This window comes from Pantherophis guttatus, chromosome 4 (assembly GCF_059756535.1).
Source record: "Pantherophis guttatus breed Tessera chromosome 4, ASM5975653v1, whole genome shotgun sequence".
In the NCBI taxonomy this organism is placed as follows: Eukaryota; Metazoa; Chordata; class Lepidosauria; order Squamata; family Colubridae; genus Pantherophis; species Pantherophis guttatus.
This window is the reverse complement of record NC_142066.1, coordinates 61,278,013-61,304,281: the sequence shown is the minus strand read 5'-3', so window position 1 is coordinate 61,304,281 and position 26,269 is coordinate 61,278,013. Positions and strand designations below refer to the sequence as shown.

Below are 26,269 nucleotides of genomic sequence, written 5' to 3'. Positions count from 1 at the left end.
AATATAGATATAGATTATATTTGAACAATTATAACTCCATAGTAATAAAACAATAAAAATAAGAAACTATTGGCACTAACCCAGCAATCCAGTGACATTAACTCCCAAGGAACCTATGGAACTGCTCTGTCTTGGCAATTTTATAAAAGGATGCTGGGGAATTCTGGAATTCCACACATCTTACAGTTGCCAAATTGGATAAACACTGCCCTAGAGCAACTTACAGGATGCCAATGAACTGTGCATAGAAAAGGATTAAATAATCATCCTTTAAAACACACTGTTGCTGCTCTATAGCACATCTTCTCAATAACCTTCCCTAAAAAGGGAACATTGGCAATGTTGTGACTATTGTTTAATGTAACCAAATTTAAAGAAAGCCTCTTTTGACTGCATCAGCCTTGTTGAAAGCATAGCTAGACCGAGTAAGGCATCAGACTAGAAAGCAAGAGGCCATGAATTCTAGTCTCCCCTCCCCCACCCCCTTAGCCATGACAGCTGGCTGAGTAACTATGAGTCAGCCACACTCTCCCAGCCCAAGTCACTTCACAGAGTAGCTGTTGTGGACAAAATAGGAGGAGAAAGGAGTATTAGGAATGTTCACTACCTTTATTTATTAAAGTAATGAAGACAGGATACAAGTAAATAAAATTTAAAAATAGTATCTTTTCCCTGGACAAGCTTGTTTATTGGGCCCAAGTGGTTATAGCTTTATCCTTTGACATTTAGTGCTTGCCTGAGGAACTGCTCCTCCTGTTAGACACCTCCTCAGAGCTTAAGATCTGTAGGAGAGGCCCATTTGAAGATGCCCCTACTCTCAAAGGCTTATCTACCAGGCAGATGGAGAGGACCTTTTCTTTTTTCTTAGATACTAGAATAGGGATGTCAAACTTGATTTCATTGAGGGCTGCATCAGGGTTGTGTTTAACCTCAGAGGGCCGGGGGTGTGTGGGCAGGGATGGGCATGGCCATGATGGGTGTGGCCAGGTAGGCATGGCCATGGTGGGTGTTTGACACATGCACAAGGTGCATTTTTTCCCCTTCTTCCTTTCTACAGTTCTTTAGTATAACCATTTTCCTATCTCTTCTACCAGATATTACTGGCAAACATTTATTACTTATTCTTCATACTCCACTAAACTTTGTATTTCTAAATTTATACCCCATTGTTTAATAGTAAATTGCTTTTCCAGGCAAAAAATCTATTTATATTATTGTATTTTTATTATTCAACTAATAATAAAAATACAATAGCATAAATAACATGATAATACAAGATCTAACAACAGGGATAAATTTCCTGGATAATAAATAGAAATGGCTGTCAATTATAGATTGTTGATTGTAGATTAAATGGACCTACAGCATGTAAAATCTGGCATTGAACTGTAGTATTAACATAGGATGTTGCTTGTTTTCTATCCAGATCAGGCACTTATTTGAGGCCACATAATTGTAATCCAGTCCAATCCAGTCTTCCTGCAGCACTCTGCTGGCCGAAAACAGGCTGCACAGGGCCTCCACATGGCCCGTTTTTGGCCGGCATAGTACTGCAGGAAGCCGTGCAGACCTCCTGCATCCCGTTTTGGCTGGTACTTCAGATGACTGCTAGCTGCAGTTCAGCAATTCGAATGTCACCGGCTCAGGGTTGATTCAGCCTTCCATCCTTCCGAGGTGGGTAAAAATGAGGACCCAGATTGTTGGGGGCCATATGCTAACTCTGTAAACCGCTTAGAGAGGGCTGTAAAGCACTATGAAGCAGTATATAAATCTAAATGCTAGTGCTATTGCTATTTCCAGGCTGGCTGTGTGGGCCAGATTTAAGCACCCCCGCTGGCTGGATCCGGGTCTCTCTGCCTTGAGAGAAGTAGTAAAAAGAGTTAGCAATTAATGCTTTCATAATTTGTGTTTTAGTTATGTTTCAATATTTTTTCTCTGCATATGTGTGTATCACTTTAAACTGTAAGTTATCCAGAGTGCTAATTTTGAACAGAAAAGCCCCATTTCAAATCACGCAAGCAAATTAATAAATAAATGAAAGTATTGGAAGTTGGTGCTTAGAAAAGGACTGCTTACCTGCCCCAACTGATAGCTCTCTCCATTGGATCTGATTCTGGGAGATGATCTCCAGCATAGCTGATTGTCTGGATTAGGTAGCCACGCTTATGGCCCCACTTATTTGTGCTGTTTGCTGCAAAATATATGTATCTTGGCATTTTATCATTATGGCCGAAGGCAGCCTTATCTTCGGTATCCAAGACCTTTTTCACCAGTTTCATTCTCCGAATCTTATGGTCTGGATTCCAGGGAGTGTTCACTGTCTCAAAAGTCATATCATTAGTAACCAAGGAATTTTTTGTACCTATTGGTAGAAAGAAAAGGGAAAGGGAATGAAAACAAGAGACAGAAATGGGGGATTTTTCTCATTTTCTCAAATCACAATACAATCATGCTTCAATAACCAATTATTTTTGCCTTGTTCCCATGATGTTTCCTTCAGCCCATCTCCAGCCCATAGCTGAGATGGGTTTCTTCCTTATCCTAACACATTTTCCTCTATGGATATAATCTAGTAAACTTCATTGACAATTTAGGAAGTGATGTGCTCAGGAGTTGTGATATGTCCAGTTTCTATTCACCACAGTACTTTAGGCTGCTGCAGACATGGCTCCTTTCCTCAGTTGCTGGATGCTTTCCAGTTTTGGCTTGGGATGCATAATGAGGGGACATCTGAATTCCATAGAGGCATCAGCCCACATAAAGGTCATCTAAATCTTTCCATATCACTTGCCAGATCTGTTGTGGGCTCCTTATCAACATAGATTTAGTGCTCTTTTGAAAGCTGCATGTCATCATATGGATGCATTAGGTATGTTTTTTGACAATAGGGTTTTATGTGGCCATTTTGTTTAGTGCTTAGTGTTTCAGTACATTTTTATTATTTTAGGAAACTTGAACATAAGTCTTAGAATCCCAAAGGTGCTTTTTCAAGAGGCACCTGGACTTTCTAGTTTTTCTTTGGAAGATGTTTAGCTTCTCATCCAAAATGCTTCTTCAGCTCTGATGTTTGACCTTTGGGACAACCATGATCTGGATGACTGAATTTCCATAGACATAAGCCATAGAACTTACCACTCCTAATACTCATTCTGTTTCATGGAGTTGGAGTTCCTATGGCCACTTATGTGATATACCATAGTTATTTACACTGTCTTGATGCGGGAGTGATGCCATTTATTTACTGTAGTCTAACTTTGATGGCATTATGCACTGTGGGGACAAATGCTGTTATATATGGCCATATCACAGTAGTGTGTTCTGTATGGCCATTAACTATATTTGAATACTGTCAGAATTGAATTGTTTTTTCAATTGCTGGTAACATGTCCTTCCATTCCTTGAAATACAAATAGTTCTCATTTAGCAACTGCTTCATATAATAACTATTTGCAGTTATGACTAATCCTCACATTTACAATTCAGTAAAGCAAGAGAAAATCTTCATAATTTTTCGTTGCTTCTTTTGTGCTTCACTTATCAACTTCAGCCAGGCTATTTTTGAATATACTTTTAGTGCTGTTTCAGAAAACTAAATCTATTGACATGATACAGACATAGAGAAGGAAGTGCACTAAGCATCTCTTGCTTAAGCAACTTCAAATGACTATAATATACCCCCCTTCAGTGAGGCTAGCCTCACCTAAAGTCATCCAGCACCACTCCACTCTGGACAAAAAAGAAAGCATTTGGTAGTGGTTGCCCCTGCAATGAACGAGTTTGGTAGAAAGAGAAATGATGCCCAAGGAGTACCTTAATTACTTTCCTGGAATTGGCTTACATGATGTAAGTAAAAACAGTACAATTGGCCAGTCTCTGTTGGTAGAATAGAAATCGGCAATAGGAGCACAATTAATGTCAACACACTTTGCTCTTGGTTCAAGGACTACTATAGCAAACAGAATTTTAATGTGGCCGTGTGGAAGAGCCCTGAGTCTTGAGCTGTTACTTGTAGAGATATTTCAGGCACAAAGAAATCTTCTCATATAGGGTTTATCAAAATCAATACAGCTAATCCTCAGTCAGCAACTACTGACTGGTTGGTTAGTGCCCATTTGCAAATAAGACTGTAATAAATGATAATTAATAATTCATTTTTCAGCCAATGTATGCATTTAGGACTAAATTTTGGATACTTGACAACAAAAGACTTCAATGTGAGACTGATGAAGTTCTGGTCAGTTTCAGGCAGCTGCCTGGAATTTAATCAACTAATTTAAGGTCACACAGCTGAGCTTGTTCAACTTGCAGTTGTTACACTTTTTAGATTCATGCTGCTCTGTGGAGAAAAATGGCTCAGGAAGAGATAGCTTGTTTAAGCAATATCTCATTCCTGTGAGGGGGCAAAAAAAAGGGGAAGCATTGGGTCACAGAGCACTATCGGATAGAAATGAGACTGCAGCAACCAATTTCATTTTCCTTAATGATCAAATCACTGCAACAGATTTCAATCACTAAACAAGAAGAGATATATAAATATATGGATTCAGTTACAAAAAAAGTAGAAACACAGGGTTAATCAATACAGGTAGTCATAGATTAGTAATGGTAACTGGGACCAATCAGCAAGTAACATAGTTGTAAAGGGTGACATCATGTGATTTTTGTCAGTTTATAGTGGGAATTCCGGCACTTCCGGTTGCCATCATTAAGCAAATCCTGTGTAGTCATTAAGTGTGATAGCATACAATTGCCAGCTTCTGAACTGACTTTATTTATTGGAAGCCTACAGTGAAGGTCACCAATGATGATACATGAGTATGGAATGCTACATCATACTTGCAAGCTATTACCAAGGGCCCAAATTGTAATCACATAACTGTTGGATGCTGTGATAGTCACAATTATATGAACCTGTCATAAATCCCACTATTCAGCATCGTAACTTTGAACAGTTGTTAATTTGCTTGAACTATCTATACCATCATAAGCAACAAAGATCAAATTAGCTTTACTGAATGTTTACAGGCCAGATATTATTTACCTATTTATTAAATTTATATGCCACTCGATTTGGGCAGGTTTGGAACATATGTAATCTACTGTATTTTACTTATTTATTTATACTAAACTCAGAAATCCATCACAGTTTGGATGCTGGATTAGAGAATATAGCCATAAGACATATATATCATATGTATCTATATAGATAGTTCACAACTGAGCCCAAAATTTCTGTGCTATGCAAGACAGTTGTTAAGTGAATTTTACCCAATTTTATTACTTTTCTTGCCACTTTTGTTAAGTGAATTACTGCAGTTGTTAAATGAGTCTGCCTTGATTTTGCCTATCAGGTTGCAAAAGATGATCACATGAACTAAATACATGCCAGTTACTAAGCATTCAGATTTTGATCATATGATCACAGGGATGATGCAACCGCCGTAAGTGTATCCCACGACACTTTTTCCAGTGCTATTGTAACTTTGAACAGTCATTAAACAAATGTTTGTAAGTCAAGGACTACCTGTATTTAAATACAAAAACTGCAGTTGAATATAAATTTCAACAGTTTAATCAAAGGGGCACTAAAAAAACAAAACAAATCAGAATGAAAACAATATATATGGTTATTCATTGCATAATTGTACTATATGCCACAGTGGCACAGTGGTTAGAGTGCAATACTGCAGGCTACTTCTGCTGCCTGCAATTTAGCAGTTCGATTCTCATTAGGCTCAAGGCTTACTCAGCCTTCCATCGTTCCTAGGTGGGTAAAATGAGGACCCAAATTGTTGGGGACAATATGCTGACTCTGTTAACAGCTTAGAGAGGGCTGTGAAGCACTGTAAAGTGGTATTGCTATATATTTACATTACTAATTCTCATTACACCATTTCTGATGCCTCTAAAATCATGAAAACATAAAATATATCCACATTTATATTTCTTTTCTCTGCAGACTAATGCTCATAATGCATACAAGCAAATTGTGGAAAGTATGCAATGATATAGTGATAATAACAAATCTGGGTGGTTTTAAAAGGGGGGTTATAGGCTTATATAAAACAAGGCTGTAAATGGTTACCAGAGATAATGGCTAATTGGCTATATATTACTATCACCACTATAACCATTTATAGCCTTACTATCTATAACATCAGAGAAAGTTACAATACTAATAGAATATAGCATTATTATGCTATATTATAATATATAATAGTTGTGCTATGTATTAAACTAAAAAAATCAAAATCTTTTTCAATGCATTTTGCAACTTTTTTGTTAATGTAAAAATTTTGTTCATTGACATCCTACAAATAATGTTTAATCTTGATGTAAACTTGTTTTCTCATCTTTAAAGTTTCCGTTTACCTTGATCATTTTTCAGTTTCTACTGTATAAATATCACAGAACTCAGTTATTTTCTATAATGTATTTTAGTATTTCAGTTTAATGTATCCAAATTATATTAGTATTTCACAACGCATTAAAACAATTAACTTGTAAAAAAAATTATAGTGGTGCTATAATCTATTTCTCTGATACTAAAGAATTATAATATTAAAGAAAATTAGTGTTTCTGTATGCAAGTTGTGGAACAGGGGGAGGAAGGAACTCTTATTGCATAAATATCCTGCTTCAAAGTTTTACCAGATGTTAGACTAGATGAAGCTTGATCTGGACCAGAGAGTTCTTATATTCCCAAATCACTCCCTGCAGAACAACTATGGCATGACTAATAGTGATCTGAATTACTGGCATAAATTATGGAAAATATCTGTGTTTTATAAAAAATTGTGGTTTTTTAAAGCTAGCTGAAGGCACAAAACAAATTGCTTCTCTAGGCCTTTACAGCCACAAGAATGGTAGATATGTGTATAGGATTATAAAATATTAAGTATACATATATTGGAATATGTGTAAACACTGAAATACACTAAATCCAGGACTGACACAACAAAGTTTATACTGAATTGAGTATGTATACTATACATACTTAAATTGAGAAACTCCTTTAACTTGTTACCTAATCCTAAATGTTTTTCCCCTAAGGACTTTAGAAAGCTGAACCTAATAAATTGTAAATGATTGCTTATCGTTGACATTCCTATTCTTGTAGTAATTGACCAGTGCAAGATAAGAATATGGGGAAGAGAGAGGGGAGGAGAGAGAGGGAAAGAGAGATGGAGGGAGGGAGAGATGGGGAGAGAGAGAGATGCATGCATGCTTGCATGCATACATTACATATATTTAATCTTTAGGGTTAAAGAGCAAATATAGACTGTGTGTGTTTATACAGTACATGATTTTATGTTAGAGTGAGTAGACAAGAAGCTGGAAACAAGTAATCATGTAGGATTTAGAAATTCAAATTATTTTCCTTCAGCCTAAATCGCTGGATTTATTTTGATATCATTGATAAATGATGAAGTAGTGTGGTTTAGTAGTTAAAATGTTGAACTGGAGGTGGATAAACTTAAGCTAAGTTCACCTCAAACAATGAAAGCCTACCTCAGAGGACTGGGGTTTTTTGGGTGGGAAGGAGGGAAATGGAGGAAGAGACTCTATACATATTGTCTTCAGCTCTTGAACAAAACAGTTATGAGCGACTGAATCTGAAGGAGTGAAATACGGGTAGTCCTCAACTTACACAGACTACCTGTATATCCCATTTCTTGTTTAGGGACCGTTTGAAATTACAATGGAACTGAAATAAGTGACTTATGACCATTTTTCGCACATATAACTGTTGTAGCATCCCCATGGTCATGTGATCAAAGTTCAGATGCTTGGCAACTGACTCATATTTATGACAGTTGCAATGTCCCAGGGTCACATGATCACCTTTTTCAACCTTCTTTCAAGCAAAGTTAATGGGGAAGCCAATTCACTTAACAACTATATTGCTAACTTAACAACTGCAGTGATTCAATTATCGATGGTGGCAAGAAAGGTTATAAAATGGGGCACAACTCATTAACAATTGCCTTGCTTAGCAGTGGAAATTTTGGGCTCAATTGGGTTGTAAGTTGAAGACTGTCTGTAATATGGCTTGTGTGTTTGTGTGTGTGTGTGTGTGAGGGGGGGGGAGAGAGAGAGAGAGGAAAGAAAATGTTTTCATTGTTCAAATGGTGCCCTCTTCAGGTGCAGAGTTACTTTGCTCTGTAAATTGAGTTGCAAACTTTTAGTTTGGAGGTTCAGTAAAAAATATTGAAATATTAAATAATTCTGCTGCTCATCAATATTGACTATCTGACCAAGGTGGGCAACCATCAGTTTTCTACTAACCATCAAATCACTTGTTGGCTTTTCCATAAGAAACCCAAATTGAGATAGATACAGTAAGAATAAGCAGTGGGGCAGAGAGTTGCCAACAGCAGAAGAAAATAGTGCAAAACTGCAACAATCAAAATTATTTAAGACTCTCAAGGACTTACCTCCAACATCTAAATCAACTTTGTAGTTGATGACATGAGTATGGATTGTACCCAGTGTGTAATCTGCAACTCTATTACCATAATCCAGCCCGTCACTATAGAGGAAAGATGAGATTATGTATCCAGTTGCTTGGACTTTGCTTTCAATGGCACCATTTGGATGAAAAATAAAATTCCAGATATAGTCATAGTTACCGATGGTATCTATAAAACGCATTACTAGCACAGAGCTAGCAAGTCCCCCATAATAGACAGACTGAAAATTGGAAAAATGACGTCGGAAAGGGACTCCTGTACTCTGCTCAAACACACAAATTGAGTTCTTGTGTACCTCTGGCTCGATGTTTTCAATTAAATAAACAGCATCAAGGTAAGTGGCAGAGTAAGGGCAATCAACTCCACGAACTAATGAATATGCATATCTTCCCAGTCCAAAACTTGCATCCATATATCGGGTTAACATTCCACTAGGACTATTGGAACCATAGATAGAAATGGCATCCTGCACACTGAGTTCATATACAATCCTTTGATCCTTGAATCGGATATCATAGAGATGGAGTCCCCTTTGTACATCCATCCGAAAGGCAAAACTCCAGGTTGGGGTAGCTACTTGGTTGTTTCTCACATTGTAGTGAGGCCCAAAGGGCTCATGATAGAAGGATCCAGATCTTAGAAGGGGTGTCCTTGGATGAAGTGAGGAAAAGCCCCCATCAGAAGAAACCGGCTTAACTTTTGTTACAATCACCCTCTTTGCTCTGAATTCTTTTTCAAGTTCTGCCAAACTATTAAAATATTGGCCATTATAAAATACCTTTGGAACTTTCCAGCGAGAGATATTCAGACTGCTGTGGTCAACAAGCACCTCTAGTCCCGATGGATGCAAGAAAAACCCACTTACATTCTGAAACCAGGTAACCCAGGAACAGCGATCTCCAGACTGAAACCCTCCAGGTATTGCGAGAATACCTTCAAAATTGCTTCCATTATGTCCAAATACTTGAGTCAGAAAAGTCGGTGCCTCTAGAAATTTCCTTTCTACTAAGAATGTCCTAATATCCTCAAATTCACTGAGTATTATAGTTCTGCCATGAAAGGATAATTTCTTTCCATATTTTTGCACTGTCACATCCCAATGATACGTTGGCACTGGAAGTGGCCCTACAACATACTCAGTGATATTTGGTTCTGGTTGATTTCCAAAATACACCACAGCCAATGCTTGTCGAGGAGGGCGTGGTCCATCATGATCAAGGAATTTCAGCACCTCTTCCTTGCGGGGGATATTGACATCAATATAATAAATAAAATTATTGGAAAATACAGCCTGAGAAGCAGCTACCAAGGGAAACCTTAGTTGCAGATATTTCACCACCTGCACCATCTCTTCTGCTGACAGGGCAGCAAATATCATATTCTTGTTCTTCTGACTTCTATCCAAGGAAATAGGTGATTTAGCACCACAATGACTAGACTTCTCCCTCCTGGTCACTAACACACACACCAAGGCAAAAATAGTAACCAAAGCAAGTATAAGAAGAACAAGGAGAGCTTTTGGGTTCATTGCTGCAAAAATATTGCTTGAAGACTCACCAGATGTTTAAATGAAGGCAGTCCCAAAGACAATTCAATAGTTGCTAGATGGCAAGAGACTTTATCTATTTTCTGCAGGAAATGGGACCTCATTGGATTGGGTCCAAAAAGTGGAGGCTTAAAATTCATGGCTTCGATTAAAAAGTAAACGCCCTTTCATGACAGCTTCACTGTGCCAAAAGTGGATAATGCACGTACTAAAAGACTATGGATTACAAGAAAAGAACTAAATACTAAATTGAAAATAACAGATTACCTCATTTTGAAAGGATTCCTGAACTTATTGCTACATTGCTCATTCATGCATTTTACTATTCCCCAAACAAATTAATAGGCTGTGTATTACTCTTAACAGAGTAATATTGCTCTATTAAGTAATAGTACAACTGTTATTTATTTAAAACCTGAGATAAATCTCAAACGTGCATAGAAGTAAATTGGAAGATCAATTGATCTACTGCTGCAAAGAACTGAAGTTGGACTAGATGCTTAGGACATAGAATAACTAAGAACATCTGATGGGCTGCAATAGTAGAGTTTGGGATTATCTTCAGAGATTAAGTTTGTCTGATTGCAGAAAGTTAGAGGAAAGCTGCACAAACGGAATGTATGGGAGAACTGCAAGTGCTGCAGGTTGAGAAACTGCAGCCAGTACTACAAATAAATTATTTAGGTCACTTTTGCACTAGCAACTTATTGCATTTTGTAGTCTTTCGGCAATGGCTATGTCAAAATTATATTGATGAGGATGGGCTTTACATCACTTTAAAGTAGTGCTCTGAAGATGCTGTAAGTCATTAGTGAAGAAACAGCCTTAGAATCATTGTAAGCAAGCAACAGATAAATCAGAAGGTAATGAAATTCAGAATATGTGGAGAAAAACTACCCATTACACCATGCATAGTTTACAAAAGTGGAGACAGGCCACTAAGACTGCTGTGACCCTAAATCAGGTTTCTCCTACAGGAGCAACTGGGAGTTTTTTTGAGATAGCGGTTTGAGACTGTCTCAGCATTTTGGCACAGAGGAAAGGAAGATTTCAACAATAAAAAGCATATTATAATAATGTAAGGATTTAGGATATTCAGGTTGAATAAAAACATTGTATTAATCAGGTTTTGGAGGTGTAGAGAACAAATAAATGAACAAACAAGTCTATACCATTATTTGCCAAAGACAGTGTAACTTTTATCAGCTCTTTGTCCAGGCAGCAAGAATAGTCATGACACACTGAGTGTATCAATTCAGCAATAGGACAAATAACTACGTGTATATTCTTGGAATTTTTGTGATTTCCCTATAGAATGGCACATGAAGTTCAGGAAATTCTGGTTTTTACTGCAATGCAATATATTTTCCATGAAGATAAAAGCCTATTATCTTTATGTAAACAAGGCTGTCAGGAAGCATCTGTCTGTGAAAGGGCTTTTTAAAAAAAGACATAGGGAAGAGGAGGCTTCCATATAGTAGCTCTTAACCATTGTAAACACTGCATTTCTGCTGAGTACTAGAAATGCAACTGTTAAAGATTATTCACGTTCCAGTAAGTCTGTCATTACAGGTAGTCCTGGAGTTATAACAGTTCGTTTAGTGACCATTTGAAGTTACAACAGCACTAAAAAAAGTAATTTATGATTGTTTTCCACACTTATGGTCTTTATAGTAAGTATCCTTGTAATCATGGGATCAAACTTGGCAACTGACCAAATTTATGATGGTTGCAGTGCTCCAGGATCTTTTGACAAGCAAAATCAATGTGGAAGCTTAGATTCACTTAACAACCATGTTACTAACTGAACAACTGCAGTGATTCCCTTAACAACCGTGACAAGCAAGGTTGTAAAATGGGGTAAACTTCACTTAACACTGTCTTGCTTAACATGAGAAATTTGGGGGCTCAATTGTGGTTGTAAATTGAGGACTACCTGTATTTGATGGCCAGGAGTCATACTCCCATGCATAGTTTTTTTTTAATCTCATAGTTCTGTTGCTGAAATAGAGGAAAATAAAGTCCCCTGGGAAAATAAGAAAGGAATTAACAAGGAATTAATGAGAAAAATAAAGAAAAGGAAACTATACAGATCCAGATGACCAGTTCACAAAATAATTTGTGGCTAAGCCAGTACAAGTGGTAATTGCTAATATTCTGGATGTGGGGCAGAAATATTATTGGGAGACTTCAGGATGCAGAAGAAACAAACTAATTAGCTAGAAGAGTGACTAAGAGATGCTCTCATGGAAGGTTGGGGGGTCAAATAAGTCAGGATAATGGCCACAATCATGTGATTGATGTGCTTTCCCCTTTTTATGTGTGTCAGACAGTTTTAAAAGTGGAATTTCAATCAGGTAGTCTTTGCTGCCATCTTGATTTTTTCAAAATATGCTTCATCATGTAGTTCCAACTAGGTGCCTATGACTGGCAGAAAACAGTAAACAGTATGATTTAAATTATCTTCATTGCTAGTTGCTATTTTAGTTCTATTGCCTCCAGTCTGACATCCTGCCTAGATAGGGGACCAAGTTCCCAGAAATATTATACACCCAGTGCCTGCTAACTGGGCCATGAACATCATAATCCCCCTCTCCAAGAATAAAAACAATCCAGCAGCTTGTTCAAACGATCAGCAAATTCGCCTTCTGTCACACACAATGAAAAGTTTTGAGTTTTGAGCGGATCATCTATCAGTGCCTACATGACATCATAAAAATCAGTACCCATCAATGTGGCGTTGTCAAAGACTCTAGTATTACTGACCTTATCTTTGAAGTTAGTTTGCATGCTTATGGACAAATACCAAGAAAAGGGGAAGCCACTACATTTATTTTTCCTTGACCTTGAAAAAACCTTTGAGTGTGTTTCGCATCAGTTAATTTAGTATGCGTTATGTGACCAGTGTGCCTGAACAACTGATAACATGGGTCCAGTTGCTGTATACAAATACCAACAATTGCATGAAATACACTGTTGGCCTTTCTGACATCTTTCTTGTGAAAGTTGGTGTTCATCAAAGTTCAGCATTATCACCATTGCTGTTCATTTTTATCATATACTGGTATTTTTTTCTTTTTATGACCATGTAATCCCTTAATTCAGAGTCGAGTTGAGGCAACTGAATTTAGCTGAGTGTTTACTAGCCAGATGTCCTTTCTGACACCTATGTGGAGTTCACAGCAGATATTTTACTTTTGCACTCTGAGAGAGAAACATCTGTCACTACTTAGGATTGAGCTCTCAATCTTCTGGTGGGAAGCAAGCAACTTCACCTCTAGGCCACCATAGAGCTTAGTCATTTTTGCCATAGACATTATCATGAAAAAAACCTTGCAACATGACATCCCCTAAGCCTTGCTCTATGCCCATGACGTAATGATCGCAGCTACCACTAGAGAAGAATTGCAGTAGTAGGTGCAGATGTGGAACAACCATCTTAACCAATTTAGCCTGCACCTCAACATCAGAAAGACTGAATATTTAGAGATCAGTCCAAGCAACACCAGCATACAAGTCAGCAGTGAAGATCTAATGAAGACCAACTCCTTTTGTCACCTAGGATCGCATCTGCAAAGTGATGGCAGAATCAAAAACAAAGTGTGTGCAAGAGTAAATAGATACTGTTTATGGTTACAGTGGAAGAAGATCACTGATGTGCTCTGTGATTGACGCATGCCAATCCATCTAAAATCAAAGATATATAAAAACATGGTGCATCCGGCAGCTCTATCTGTTGTTGAGTGCTGGACAGTCACCAAATGTTAATTGCATGCACTTTACATGCCATGGAGATGTACACACTACCTTGGTTGTTAGGTGTTTCTCCCCTTGACCTTGTAAGCCATGACACAGTTCAGAAGCAAATGGGCACTGTGTCAATATCAGAGAAAATGCAGGAGAAATGCCTACAATGGTATGGCCATGTTCAATGAGCAGCACCTCACACGGTTGCCTGTTACATCACCTTCCACTTTAATATAGACAGCAAGTGCCCCATAGAAGACAATAGAGAAGATGGCAAAATACAATAATTGTGGGCTTGAAAAATGTCAGTTAAACCCAGATGCTGCATTTGATTGTGTAAGATGGTGATAGTTGATCCGAAAAACAGACCTTGCACCTGCAAGAAAAATGCTAGGATGATTATGATGTTTGTTTTCTGATAGTTCATAATTCCCAGTCTTCACAATAATGTATAAATGCTCTCCAGAACAACGGTGAAAGGATAACCTTATCCACATAAAAGAGGATTGGGATATTTCTCTCAGTTAGTTAAGTTAGGTGGATGAAAGCACAGGTTATTAAAATAAGAGACAATAAAATTGTTAGCAAAATTTAATAATGGAGCAAAGAGAAATCCTTGTTAAACATCCAAGGTTAGGGGAATTGAATCAGTGCCTTGACCTGGGGCACTGTGTATAGCTCTCAGGACAATATAACTGTAGATATGATTAATAAAAGGAGCCTTTGATTTATAATATTAGACAATAATTTCTTCCATAGAATTTCTTTTGATAGGTTATAAAAAGCTGATTTTATGTCTGTGAGGGCTGTATACAATGGTAATTAAGACTGTGGGTACATTTTTCTGCTAGGTAGGATAAAATCATTGCTCAATCTACCTTGTTTATACCCTGCTTATTCTTCTATTAAGATGTTCAATCCAAATATTTTTTCATGTATGAAACACAAATACTCATATAGGAAATATACTGTATATATGGATCTGCATTTTTATCATGCATTTCACTATGTTCAGGTTAGCTAGTTGAAAATAGCAAAGATGGGCAACAATTAGTTAATCCATCCAGTATTCATTCCAGTTGGAAGTACCCTAAAACTGACCTTTTGTTAATGGGAAAAGCAGTCATCAGAAAAGGAAAACTCTATGCAGTTTCATTTTTATTTTCCAAAACTAATCACAGTAGTTATCAAAGTAAAGGCTATTTTATCCCCACTTTCTCTTAAACCCACTTCCTCTCTTAAGGCACATCTATGTTTGCATTATTGGAATTTTCTTCCCTGTCCAGAATAATGTATACCCAAGAGAATAATTCTGCAGAGAGACTTTCTCCATCAAAGGTCAGAATCAAGACTTGGCTACTCAGAAATGCGCTAAGCCTTACAGCTTAAAATGAATAGATATCATTAACTGATTTTCAGTTCTTGGCATTCTATTAGCCCTACTGCCAAAATATCAGTCCTTGTACATTTTTGAGAATTTTGAATCCCCCTCCAAATGTCCCTATTTCTCAGCTTGCTGGGAATTGTGAGAATTAAAGTTCCCAAACTGATGTGCCAAACTGGAGACTCCCAACAGTAAGCCAAGTTAATCTTTGGGAACTTGTCCAGGTGCTTCCAGCTATAGTTTTAATTATTGTGTTCTATGCTATATTTTCATTGAGTTGCTTTACCCTTTTCTTTCTTTTGCTTTTTAATCTCTGGTCATTTCACCCTGATAGGTGGCAGCATTGAACTGGCTGATCTCCCCAAAAGTAGTACGTTCTTGCATGGAAGACTACCAAAAACTAGTAAGGTTGTAATCTAGATTGGACAGCTGAAATATCCTGGAAGAAGGCAAAGAAAAGTTATCTTTATACTTTTGCCAAGAATGGGGCCACTGGTCAGCAGGAACTGGGCTCAACTTGAAGAGGACATCAACTATTAGGTTGAATTCTTAACATGTCAGTAGTATTTCTTAGTATTATTTTAATTTCCCATAAATAGTTAATTAAGGGTCAGAATTCTTTTAAAAATCTATATTTTTTATTATGTTTACTGATCTATTGGATTCAGGGTATGGGACAGGAAGAAGAGATACAATACAACCAGTTGAACTAAAACCATCAGAAGCCATTATTGTTCTATTTGAGCAGTTCTGATCTTTTTCCTGAGAGAAAGGAAGCAATGGATATAAAAGAGCCAGATGTCAAATAAATTATATAAATTAGAGATTTAATTTAACAGTAAAATAATCTGAAAATGGTGAACTATTGACTTCCTTATCAGTAGCAGAAAAGATAAAAAGTAAAATGGTTCTAAATCTTTGGAAGATGCATTTAGAGTAAGCATTTAAGAACACAAGAATTCTTATTTGCAGTCTCTTTAAGGTACTATGCCATTTGTCCCAAGGGTGCTTTTTTTTCAAGAGGCAACTGGACTTTCTGTTTTTTCCTTGAAGACGTTTCGTTTCTCATCCAAGAAGCTCATCCTTTGGGACAATCACGACCTGGATGACTGAGAACCTCCATAGCAGGGGTGAAATGCTCCCGGTTTGGACCGGATCACCCGATCTGGTAGCGATGGTGGCGGGTAGCGCAAAAATCCCTGCCTCCCCCATGCCCAGCTGAGCCACGCGATCATCAGAGCCTTTTTTTTAAACTTTTAAAAACATTTTTTCTTCAGCCGAAAAAATGCTTTTAAAAGTAAAAAAAGCCTCTGATGATCGGGCAGCTCAGCTGGGTTCATCAGAGGCTTTTAAAAGCATTTTTTCTACAACCTCTTTGGCCGAAGAGGTTGTAGAAAAAATGCTTTTAAAAGGCTCTGATGATCCCAGCTGAGTTGCCTGATCGTCAGAGCCTTTTAAAAGCATTTTTTTACAACTTCTTCAGCCGAAGAGGTTGTAGAAAAAATGCTTTTAAAAGTAAAAAAAAAAAAAAAAAAGTTGGCTACACCCACCGAGGCACATTACTCCCACACCAAGCCACGCCCACAGAACAGATAATAACAAATTTTACATTTCACCACTGCTCCATAGACATTTAGAATGCCATTTGTTTATGTTTTACATAAAATAGCTGGTTGTGAAAGAAAAATGTGCTGGCCTTTTTAATCCACTCAGCTAGCCTCCAGCCTTGATTGCTGGGACTGAAATTCAATAGATGTGAAATTAGTTACATGCTGCTGTGAATTTCATTTTTTGACAAAGTGACTGAACTAGTGGATCAGCAAGATGCTGTGGGCATAGTATATTTGGATTTCAGGAAGACATTTGTCAAAGTAGACCACAACTTACTTCTTGTTAAGCTAGAAAAATGTGAGATAGACAGCACCACCACCAGATGGATTTGTAACTGGCTGAAAACCGGACTTAATGTGTAGTCCTTAATGGAACTATATCTACAGTGGGGTATCCCAAGGTTCTGTTTTAGGTCCAGTTCTCTTCTACATTTTCATATACAATTTAGACAGGGAATAGAAGGGAAACTCATCAAATCAGCAGATAACACGAATCAACACCCCAGAAGATAGGCTCATGATCCCAATGGAACTTAATAGAACTGAATACTGGGCCCTATCTAACAAAATGAAATTCATTGTGAATAAAAGTAAGGTTATACATTTAGGCAAGAAAAACTAATTGTACAGGTATAGACCAGGCGAAATGTGGCTCAATATCAGTAACTGTTAAGTCCTTGGAGTCCTAGTGAACAATCACTTAGATATGAGCCAGCAGTGTGCGGCGGCAGCCAAGAAAGCCAGTGCAATCCTAGGCTGCATTAAAAGGAGGATAGAATCAAGATCACATGAAGTATTAGGATGCTTTACAAAGCTTCAGTAAGACCAGAATTGGCACACTGTGTCCTGTTCTGATCACTACAATATAAAAAAGGTACAAAGTGCAGAGAAGAGCAACAAGGATGGTTAGGGGGCTGGAGGCTAAAACATGAAGAACGGAATTGGATATGTCTACTCTAATGAAAAGAAGGACTAAGGGAAGCATGAAAGCAGTATTCCAGTATTTGAGGGACTACCACAAAGATGGTACCATGTGACCATGGAAATGTTTTTGGACAACATTGGCTCCCTCAGCTAAGAAACAGAGATGAGCACCACCCACTAGAGTCAGATTAATCCTGCATGGAATTGCAGCAGATAAATATGTGAAAAAAGGTTGGAATAATGAGATTGTTTATAATGAGTCAACATTTTTTAAAAAGTTGTCTGAGTACATTTTTTGTTAGAACATCAAAGTGAAAAAAGTTTAAACTATCTCCTGCCTGGGCTTTGAACAAAAATGGTATTGAGGAAACAGGAGGCAACTTCAAATTAATGAGGGAAGAGGGGAAGTGGAGAATGTAAGATTCCCAGTGCAATAGTAAGAATGTATTATATGTCCCCTCCTCAAAACCACTGTGGCCCCAATATTCCAATTATCTGTCCAGTCTCCAACCTTCTCCTTTTAGGGAAGTTTTTTAGAAAGTGGCCCAGCTGCAACTTCAGACGGTTCAGAATAAAGAGATTATCTGGATTCTTTGCAATTGACTTTTAAACTAGAGCATAGCTTGGCGTCAGCATTGATCACTTCTGAGTTGGGAGGTCTGCTATTTTGGTTCTCCTTGGTCTTTCAGTGGCTCTCAGTCCACCAGTCATACCATGGACTTTCTGGTTTTATCTACTGAGATTAAGGATGAAGGCACTATTCTAAAGCAGTTTTCCTCTTTGCTCTGTTTCAGTTGATGTCTCTGGGTTTGATATTCTTGCTATTTCTGTTTAAATGAGTTTATCTATTGGTTTGGGGCCAGGAACCATTAGTATACTAATGATGTCCAGTTGTATATTTGGACTGGTATACATCTGGGCTGTCCAAGAAATGCTATTAAATCTTGTTGTAGTGTCTAGGGATCTAATAGGAAATGACAGGCTCAATCCCAACAAGACTAAGTGCCTCTGAGCAGGTAGACTACCCAGCCCTGGAATTTTTCCATATTAAATCCTAGATGGTATAGCCCTCCCACATTCAGAAATACCATGCAATTTGAGGACATTTTCTGGGTTCACAGTTCCTGCCTGAAGAATATTCAGCAACTGTAATCAGGAACACATTCATCTGATATGCACCTGCTACTGAACCAGGGCCCCCTGCAAACAATCAATCCCATCCTAGTCACCTTGCATGTGGACTATAGCAGTGTCATCTAGATGGGACAGCCCTTGAAGACCACTCAGAAGTGGCAACTAGTTCGGAATACGACAGTGGAAGCAGAGGTGGGCATTTCTCAGTACCCCCATATAAAATTGCTACTCCATGAATGGCATTGGCTACAAGACAGCTTCTGGATGTAATTCAAGGTGATGGTCATTATCTTCATGGCATAGGTTTTGCTTGTCTGAAGGGCTGCCTATCTCCAATGGTTTCTGTCTTCCTATATTATCAAATAGAGTGGGCTGGTTCTATCAATTAAACATCACCTCATGGATCCAAAAAAATAGGCCTTTTCTGGAAGAGCACCTGCCTTCTAGAACATCCTCCTCCCACTGATCTATATATTTCCATCCTCAAAAGCTTTTAAAAAGTTGTGAAAACCTGTCTTTTCCTCCAGGTCTTGGTTAGAATGGACGGCAAGGTTTTTAAATTTTATATATTTCTATTTTATTTAAAATAGTATGCTGATGAATTTGGGCAGCCCTCTAGGAATGAATGAAGGAAGGAAGGGAGGGAGGGAGGGAAGGAGGGAGAGCGGGCAAAAGCGGTGAGTTTTTTCTTCTTCTGGCTATTAGTCTCACTATGATGGGGAAGGAGAACACCACTGCCATCCACCACAGCCTGGATCCGGCCTCTATGCACAGAAGAATACAAGCTGATAAAAGAATATTTTGTAACTTTAGTATTTCTAAAACTGCTGTGATGATGATTCCTCCCAAAACTAAATAAGTAAATAACAGTTTCCTGTGCCTGTAAACTTTCTGGCTGGAAGCTCCTAGAGAGAGAAACAACTTAAGTGAAAACATTGATTTAGCTGTTTTTCCATTCTCTGTTTCTTTATATATTACAATTAGTTATAAACTGCCTTTTGGGATAAAAAAATCTTTCAAAATGACTTGCAAGTAAATAAAAATACAAGGCAACTTTCTGAAAAACAAGGTTGCTTTTCACTGAACTGCTATAATAGGAGGAGAGGGAGAGAAGCATACAGATGAGACACCATCCTGTCTTTCTTTCACAACATCTTGCCAAAAATGAAATTAAAATGGCCTAATGGAGAATGGTAATTTGGGTCATCAGACTGAAAGGACATGCTGCCTTTTTGCTCAGAAGGATCAAGAAAAAATTTACTTGAGGTTTGCCAGCTGGGGTTACATATACAATAAAACTAACATGTTTGTATCTTCTGCTTATTAAAAAAAAACCCTCAAAAGAAGGCCAGCTTCAGAGGACAAAGGCATTATGACCTGAAAACCAAAATGCAAATAATAGATCATTGGGATCTCATAAAAGGATTATATATCAGCAAGAGATCATTTCTGAAAGCAGAGGGTCAAGGTATGCTAACATGAGTATTCTGGGATAGGTTAGCACTAATACTCAGCAGAACTTTGCTTCTTACTCTGCATTTACAAACAGTACAAAGCCTGAACTTATAAGATTTGCTAATGTAGAAATCTGAAAAGGACAGTGAATTATTCATAGCTACAGGGAGAGTATAAACATAAAAGAAGAGAGGCTGATACTCTTGAAATCACAGTCTCTGTCTTCATCCAGTATGCTTAAATAGCACAAAGGATATTCTGCAATCCATTCAAATGTCTGTCAGAGATAAAGACTTATCTAAATGCACACAATAGAAGTAGACAGGATTCAAGATTTATTTGATGGAAACAGAAAATCTGCATACTTACCGGCGACATCTAGATCCAGCTTGAAGCCAACAAAGTGTGTATGAATTGTTCCCAGAGTGTAGTCTCCAACTCTGTTTCCATATTCTAGACCATCATTATGGAGATAAGATGAACTTATATAACCAGTGGCACGGACTTTGTTTTCAATTGCTCCATTTGGATAAAATAAAAAGTCCCAGATATAGTCGTAATTGCCAATGGTGGACACAGAGCGAAAGACCAATGTGGTGCTTTGTAGCCCTCCATAATACAGAGAGTGGAGTTTGGAAAAGTGACGCCGAAATGGAACTCCCATATCCAGTTCAAAAACACAAATAGCATCACGAGTAATGAGAGGTCTTTCTACTTCTGCTAAGAAGGTAACATTAAGATAAGTAGCAGAATAAGGGCAGTCAAGCCCTCGCATAAGAGGAGATGAGAACTTTCCAATTCCAAAACTCCCATCCATGTATCTAATAGACATCCCACCAGGATTGTTTGAGCCATAGACTGACATAGCATCTTGCACACTGAGCTCATACGCAACCCTTTCATTTTTGAACCTAATGTCAAAAAGTTGTGGTCCTCTATGTAAATCCATTCGGTAGGCAAAACTCCAGGATGCAGAGTGGATTTGGTTGTTTTTCACACTGTAATGTGGTCCAAAAGGTTCATAATTCAGGGAACTGAGTTTGGCATGACGCACCCTGGGTTTCATTGAGGAGAATCCCCCATCAGCTGGAACTCTGTTCACCTTTTCCACATGCATATGCCCCTCTGTGAATTCTCTTTCCAATTGTGCCATGTCCCTATAGTATTGGCCACCAAAAAACACTTTCTTGACAGCCCAATGGGTAATATCCAGGCTTCTGTGGTCTATAAGCACTTCAAGCCCAACAGGATGTAAAAAGTAACCAGTTACATTCTGGTACAGGATCAACCACGTTTCACGATCCCCAGATTTCATTCCCTTTGGCGATGTAGTCATTGCTGCTAGGTTGGCTCCATCGTAGTTCAATACTTCATGCATGAAGCTTGGGGCTGTGGGAAACACTGTAGTCTGCAGAAAGCGGGCCATCTGCTGGTATTCAGCAATCAGTGGAGGTCTGCGATAATATGGCACGTGTCCTCCATACTTTTGCACTGTCACATCCCGGTGATACAATGGCTGTGGGAGGGGACCCACCACATATTCAGTAACATTTGGATCTGGCTGATTTCCAAAATACACTACAACCAAAGCCAGCCTAGGTGGGCATCTTCCTCCATGATCCAGAAATGATAATGTGTCTGCTTTAGAGGGCAACTCCAAATCAACAGAGTAAATGCAGTTATCAGAAGGCTTTGCACGAGAAGCATCTTCCAAGGTGGCTCCAAGGTTGGATTTCAAATACTGTACTACATGGACTAATTCCTCTTGTGATAAATCAGCAAAGAGACAACTCCATTTGTCATTTAGGTGCTCAGTTAAAGCTTGAGATTGGGAAGCACAGCTCTCATACTTTCCGTCTCTGGTCAACAAGATACATACTAAAGCAAAAATTGCTAGAAAGGCTAGAAAGAGCATGAGGAAAAGAACTTTCTGATTCATCTTTGCAGCAGCAGGAACAGAGGAGGCTAGCAGTGGTGTTCCGATTCCAAACCACTCTCTGGAATTATAACTAACTAGAATGAAAGACAGACTAGAAGGAGGGAGAAACTTGAAAGGGGGCTGGTTTCAAAGGTCAGCAAAGGAATATGACCCTCTTCTTCATGCCTGTGGAGATACGTTGTGCTGCAGCACAGACATCCTGGGGCTAGAGAAAATAGTGGTGAGTCACGGGATAAATCATAAACCACTTATTTCAGTTTGCTCTTCCACTCGAGTTTTCCAAGGAATGGCAAATATAGATACTAGAATGTCTGATAGCTGTAGCATGTTTTAGAAATCAAAAAAGCTCTCTCCTTCTCCAAAGTTAGTTCTTTGGGCTAGCAATGTACATTCATTACAATGATTAAATGCAACTGCTCCTTGAAGGATTCATGATGGCTACAGCAATCAAAACACATAGGATTGATGCAACAATTAACAAAATATCTTAACAACCAACCACCACTCTACGAATATTGTTTTGATTGGCTCATCAGAATCGACATACAGTATGACATTAACTCATAGAAAGGCAACATTTTTATCGAGGTACATCCATGTTAGAAGGGTATATGTTTTGCCATACCTTACAGTTCTTTCAGAAGGAATGCTGAGCAAATTTGTCCTGCAGCAAGGCAAGGCAGCAAGCAAAGTTATGACTTAGGAATTGCATTGTCTGCCTCCATGAGTCTGCCAAATAGCAGGGTCCAAACAACAGGCATACATGAATGTCTGCTGCTTTATCTTTCTCTGGATTGAGACAGGACCTTGTGTCATGCTTCAGGAAATCCAAAGGGCTATGAAGTTTGAAAGATTCCCTCTTTCATACAGCATTTTCCATTTCTTCTTTGAATTTTTTTAGGGCAAGCAGCACAGCTTGACTGACTTCACACTGAATTTCCACTCAGCTCAGCCAGATGACTTCAGACAGTTCTATTCTTTTTTGTGCCTGGCTTGCTGAGGAAAGAAAAACACAAACTCTTGCAGGCAGGAGAAGGTCTTTGTGGGAATTTCCATTCCTGCTTCTAGTTTGCTGCTATTTGGTTTCCTGAAACTTACAGAATGAATGAGCTCTTTCTGTCTCTTTCCAGGGCAAACTGTTGTCCTCCACAGCTGGCCTCAGGTACCTTGTTCTCCCTTGGACTACAGTTGCAACACTTTCCTGAAGATCTAAACAACCTCTAATCTTCATTTATATCAGCAGGCTATATCTGTTTCCTGCACCTTTCTCATTTTCTACTGTTCGATTTCTTCATTCAATTGTCTGCATGCACAGTAGCAAATGTGACCTAGGATAGGATGGACAAAAAGCAAATGCTTTCTGGATCTACTCTGTAACTGACAATATTAGCCACCTTCCTTCCTTGAAAGAGATTAGAGAAGCAACATTTATGAAATCTTTAAAAGTATGGTTAAATATAATATAACCATTCAAAATACAGTAGTCTTTGGTGAGGTTGGGGGGGAAAACTGGTTTAAATTCATCCTCCAGTGGTTAGTCTAGAAGACCATTTTGTGAACAGCCAGCTGCAGACTTCTCTGTTACCAATGAAAAGATCCATCTCTGTGCTGCATCGGAAGGCGGAAAAAAACCTAAAAACAGTTGCTTTAGTATTAGTACTAAATTGGAATTAGTACAAATATTTGAGAATAGTTGCAACAATTGCTGGAATTCTTGTAACCTTATTCCTTTCATCTCTCAATGCATTTTATTAAAGAAAACAGATTCTTACTTGGGCATAATTTCTTTCGATTTGAGGCAACTACCAAAAAGCAAGATCTCAGCTAGTTGTTTTTTTTACTGTCATGTTTTTAACAATTTTAATTCTATATTTGGATGTTATGAGCTGCCCAGAGTCATTTGGAATGGATGACCATAATAAATTTTTTGAATAATAATGAAAAATCATTGGATATCTTTGGGCCAATTGTACTCTCTCAGCCCAACGTATACCACAGAGTTGCTATGGAAAAAATCTAAGGCATGTGGGTGCCACATATGGCATTATGGAGCACATATATATGTTATTGAAGGCCTGGGAAGGGAAGCGGAGAAGGCTTACCTGTATTACTTGATCAAATATATTGAGACTGTTTTAAAAATATGTAAAGTAATTTCAGAATAGGCTACTTTCAATTTTAAGAAAAAAGTGGGGGTAGGATGGGGGGGTAGTTAAAGGTTACTAATATAGCTAAGAAAATGTGCTGTTTATCTGCTAAAGTGTTTCTATACCTCCTTTAGACCTCTGACAAGTATTTGACTAGCAATGGCTAGAGGCAGAATTATATACATATCTTTACTTTCAATCCCACCCATTTTTTCTGTTCCTATTTTTTGTGTGGAGGGTTTGGAATTTTAAGCAGAGCAAGATGCAACTTTTGGCCAAAGATGGCTATCTCTGGCTCAAGTTATGTAGGGTTCAAACTATTGAGTAAATATCTTAGAAAATACCATATTCCCTAGGGATCTGGACCCTTCTGAATTGCTATATCCTGCCTAATTTGCAGCTGTGCAGCTACAAGTCAATTATTGCTTTCTGAGCTCAGCTGCAGAAGACCTTTGTACATTTTGCATTAAATTAATTCTGTGATGCACACAGACTTTGAACTGGCATGCTTACACTGCATGTAAACATTAATAGAACCATATTGCAAATGTTCCTGACAACGGTAAATTACACATTTTAAGCTTCTGCAGGTCAGTAAAAAGAAACTCAAGATTCTGTTCTTGATGGACTAAACAGGAAACCTTGAAGAGAAAAGAGTAGAAGCTGGAGAAATAGTTGTTTGGACCACAGTATCCTGTTCATTTTTTCTAGTTTCTAAAATGCTATGATTTTTTTCTGTTTTACATAACATTTTGTTCCTTTTCCACAGCCCTTGATTTTTGAAATAAGGATAGGCAAAGTAAAATAAGCAAGTCCATTCAAATCTGCACTGATTCTACAAAGGTAGAAAGTATTTCAGCCAATCATATTTCACTTACAAATAGTTTGCAAACGAACTCCACATCTTTTATATATCCATTAAAATTAATAAAGCAATCCAGTAAAACTAGAAGACAAAGATAAGGAGGGAAACTGTTGAGCAGAATTCGCACAATGTGTTATAATTCTTTTTCTCCAGAACTAGCAGGCCACAAAATAAGCAACATCAGCAGATAGATGAAGCAGGTTTAAATAGAACTGGTATTCAACTGTAGATTTTTATGTTTTCCCACATTATTCTGATTACAGGTAGTCCTCGACTTACAACAGTTGTTTGAAGTTACAATGGCATTAAAAAAATGACTTATGACAGTTTTTTACTTACGACCACTGCAGCATCCCCATGATCACATGATCAAAATTAAGACACTTGGAAACTGATTCACATTTATGACTGTTGCAGTGTCCTGGGATCATGTGATCAACTTCTGCGACCTTCTGACAAGCAAAGTCAATGGGAAAGCCAGATTCATTTAACACCTGTGTTAATAATTTAACAACTGCAGGGATTCACTTAACAATTACAGCAAGAAAGGTCGTAAAATGGGGCAAAATTCAATTAACAAATGTCTCACTTAGCAACAAAAATTTTGGGCTCAATTATGATTGTAAGGACTACCTGTATTTTAAAGCCCTGAATGCATATTGTGCCTCTGCAACTGAAGGGAAAATATTAGAAACAGAAAATGGGAATGGGTTTATCAAATTATGGAGCTTTTACCACATACAATTTGTTGTGCTTCAGAAGGAACAGAACTGACCCCACCTGAATCTTATAATATTGTATCTTTCAAGTTCAGAAAATGGATAAGAAGATGAAATTAAAAGCAATGCTCTTTACAAATAAGTAGCAGTGTCAACTTCTCTTTGATTAAGCCAGGAGGCAAGAAAAATCACTAGTTCACTTAAATGAAATTCTGTCAATTAGAAGGTATAAAAGATTTTCAATTACAGCACAGGAAAGAGGCCAAGCACTCTCTAGGTGTGTACATTTCAAATTAATCAAAGAACACCTTTTGAGAAAGAAAAC

At 38.0% G+C, this 26,269-nt stretch overlaps 1 protein-coding gene across 2 annotated transcripts in view; it reads right to left on the bottom strand.

The window, feature by feature from the left end:
- The window catches only part of LOC117664844 (amine oxidase [copper-containing] 3-like), a 31,020-nt gene extending 8,253 nt beyond the window's left edge, over positions 1–22,767 (bottom strand). The window contains exons 1-2 of one of the 2 annotated variants that reach the window (XM_034416209.2): positions 20,644–22,767; positions 2,077–2,362 (exon numbers count right to left, since the gene is read on the bottom strand). In XM_034416209.2, coding sequence (XP_034272100.1) covers positions 2,077–2,362; positions 20,644–22,213 — 1,856 coding nt within the window. In that variant the 5' untranslated portion in view covers positions 22,214–22,767. Of the gene's footprint in view, positions 1–2,076; positions 2,363–8,438; positions 10,109–20,643 lie in introns of those variants that run through there. The other variant, XM_034416210.3, reaches the window with a different exon arrangement.
- Between the last annotated feature and the right edge of the window lie 3,502 nt (positions 22,768–26,269).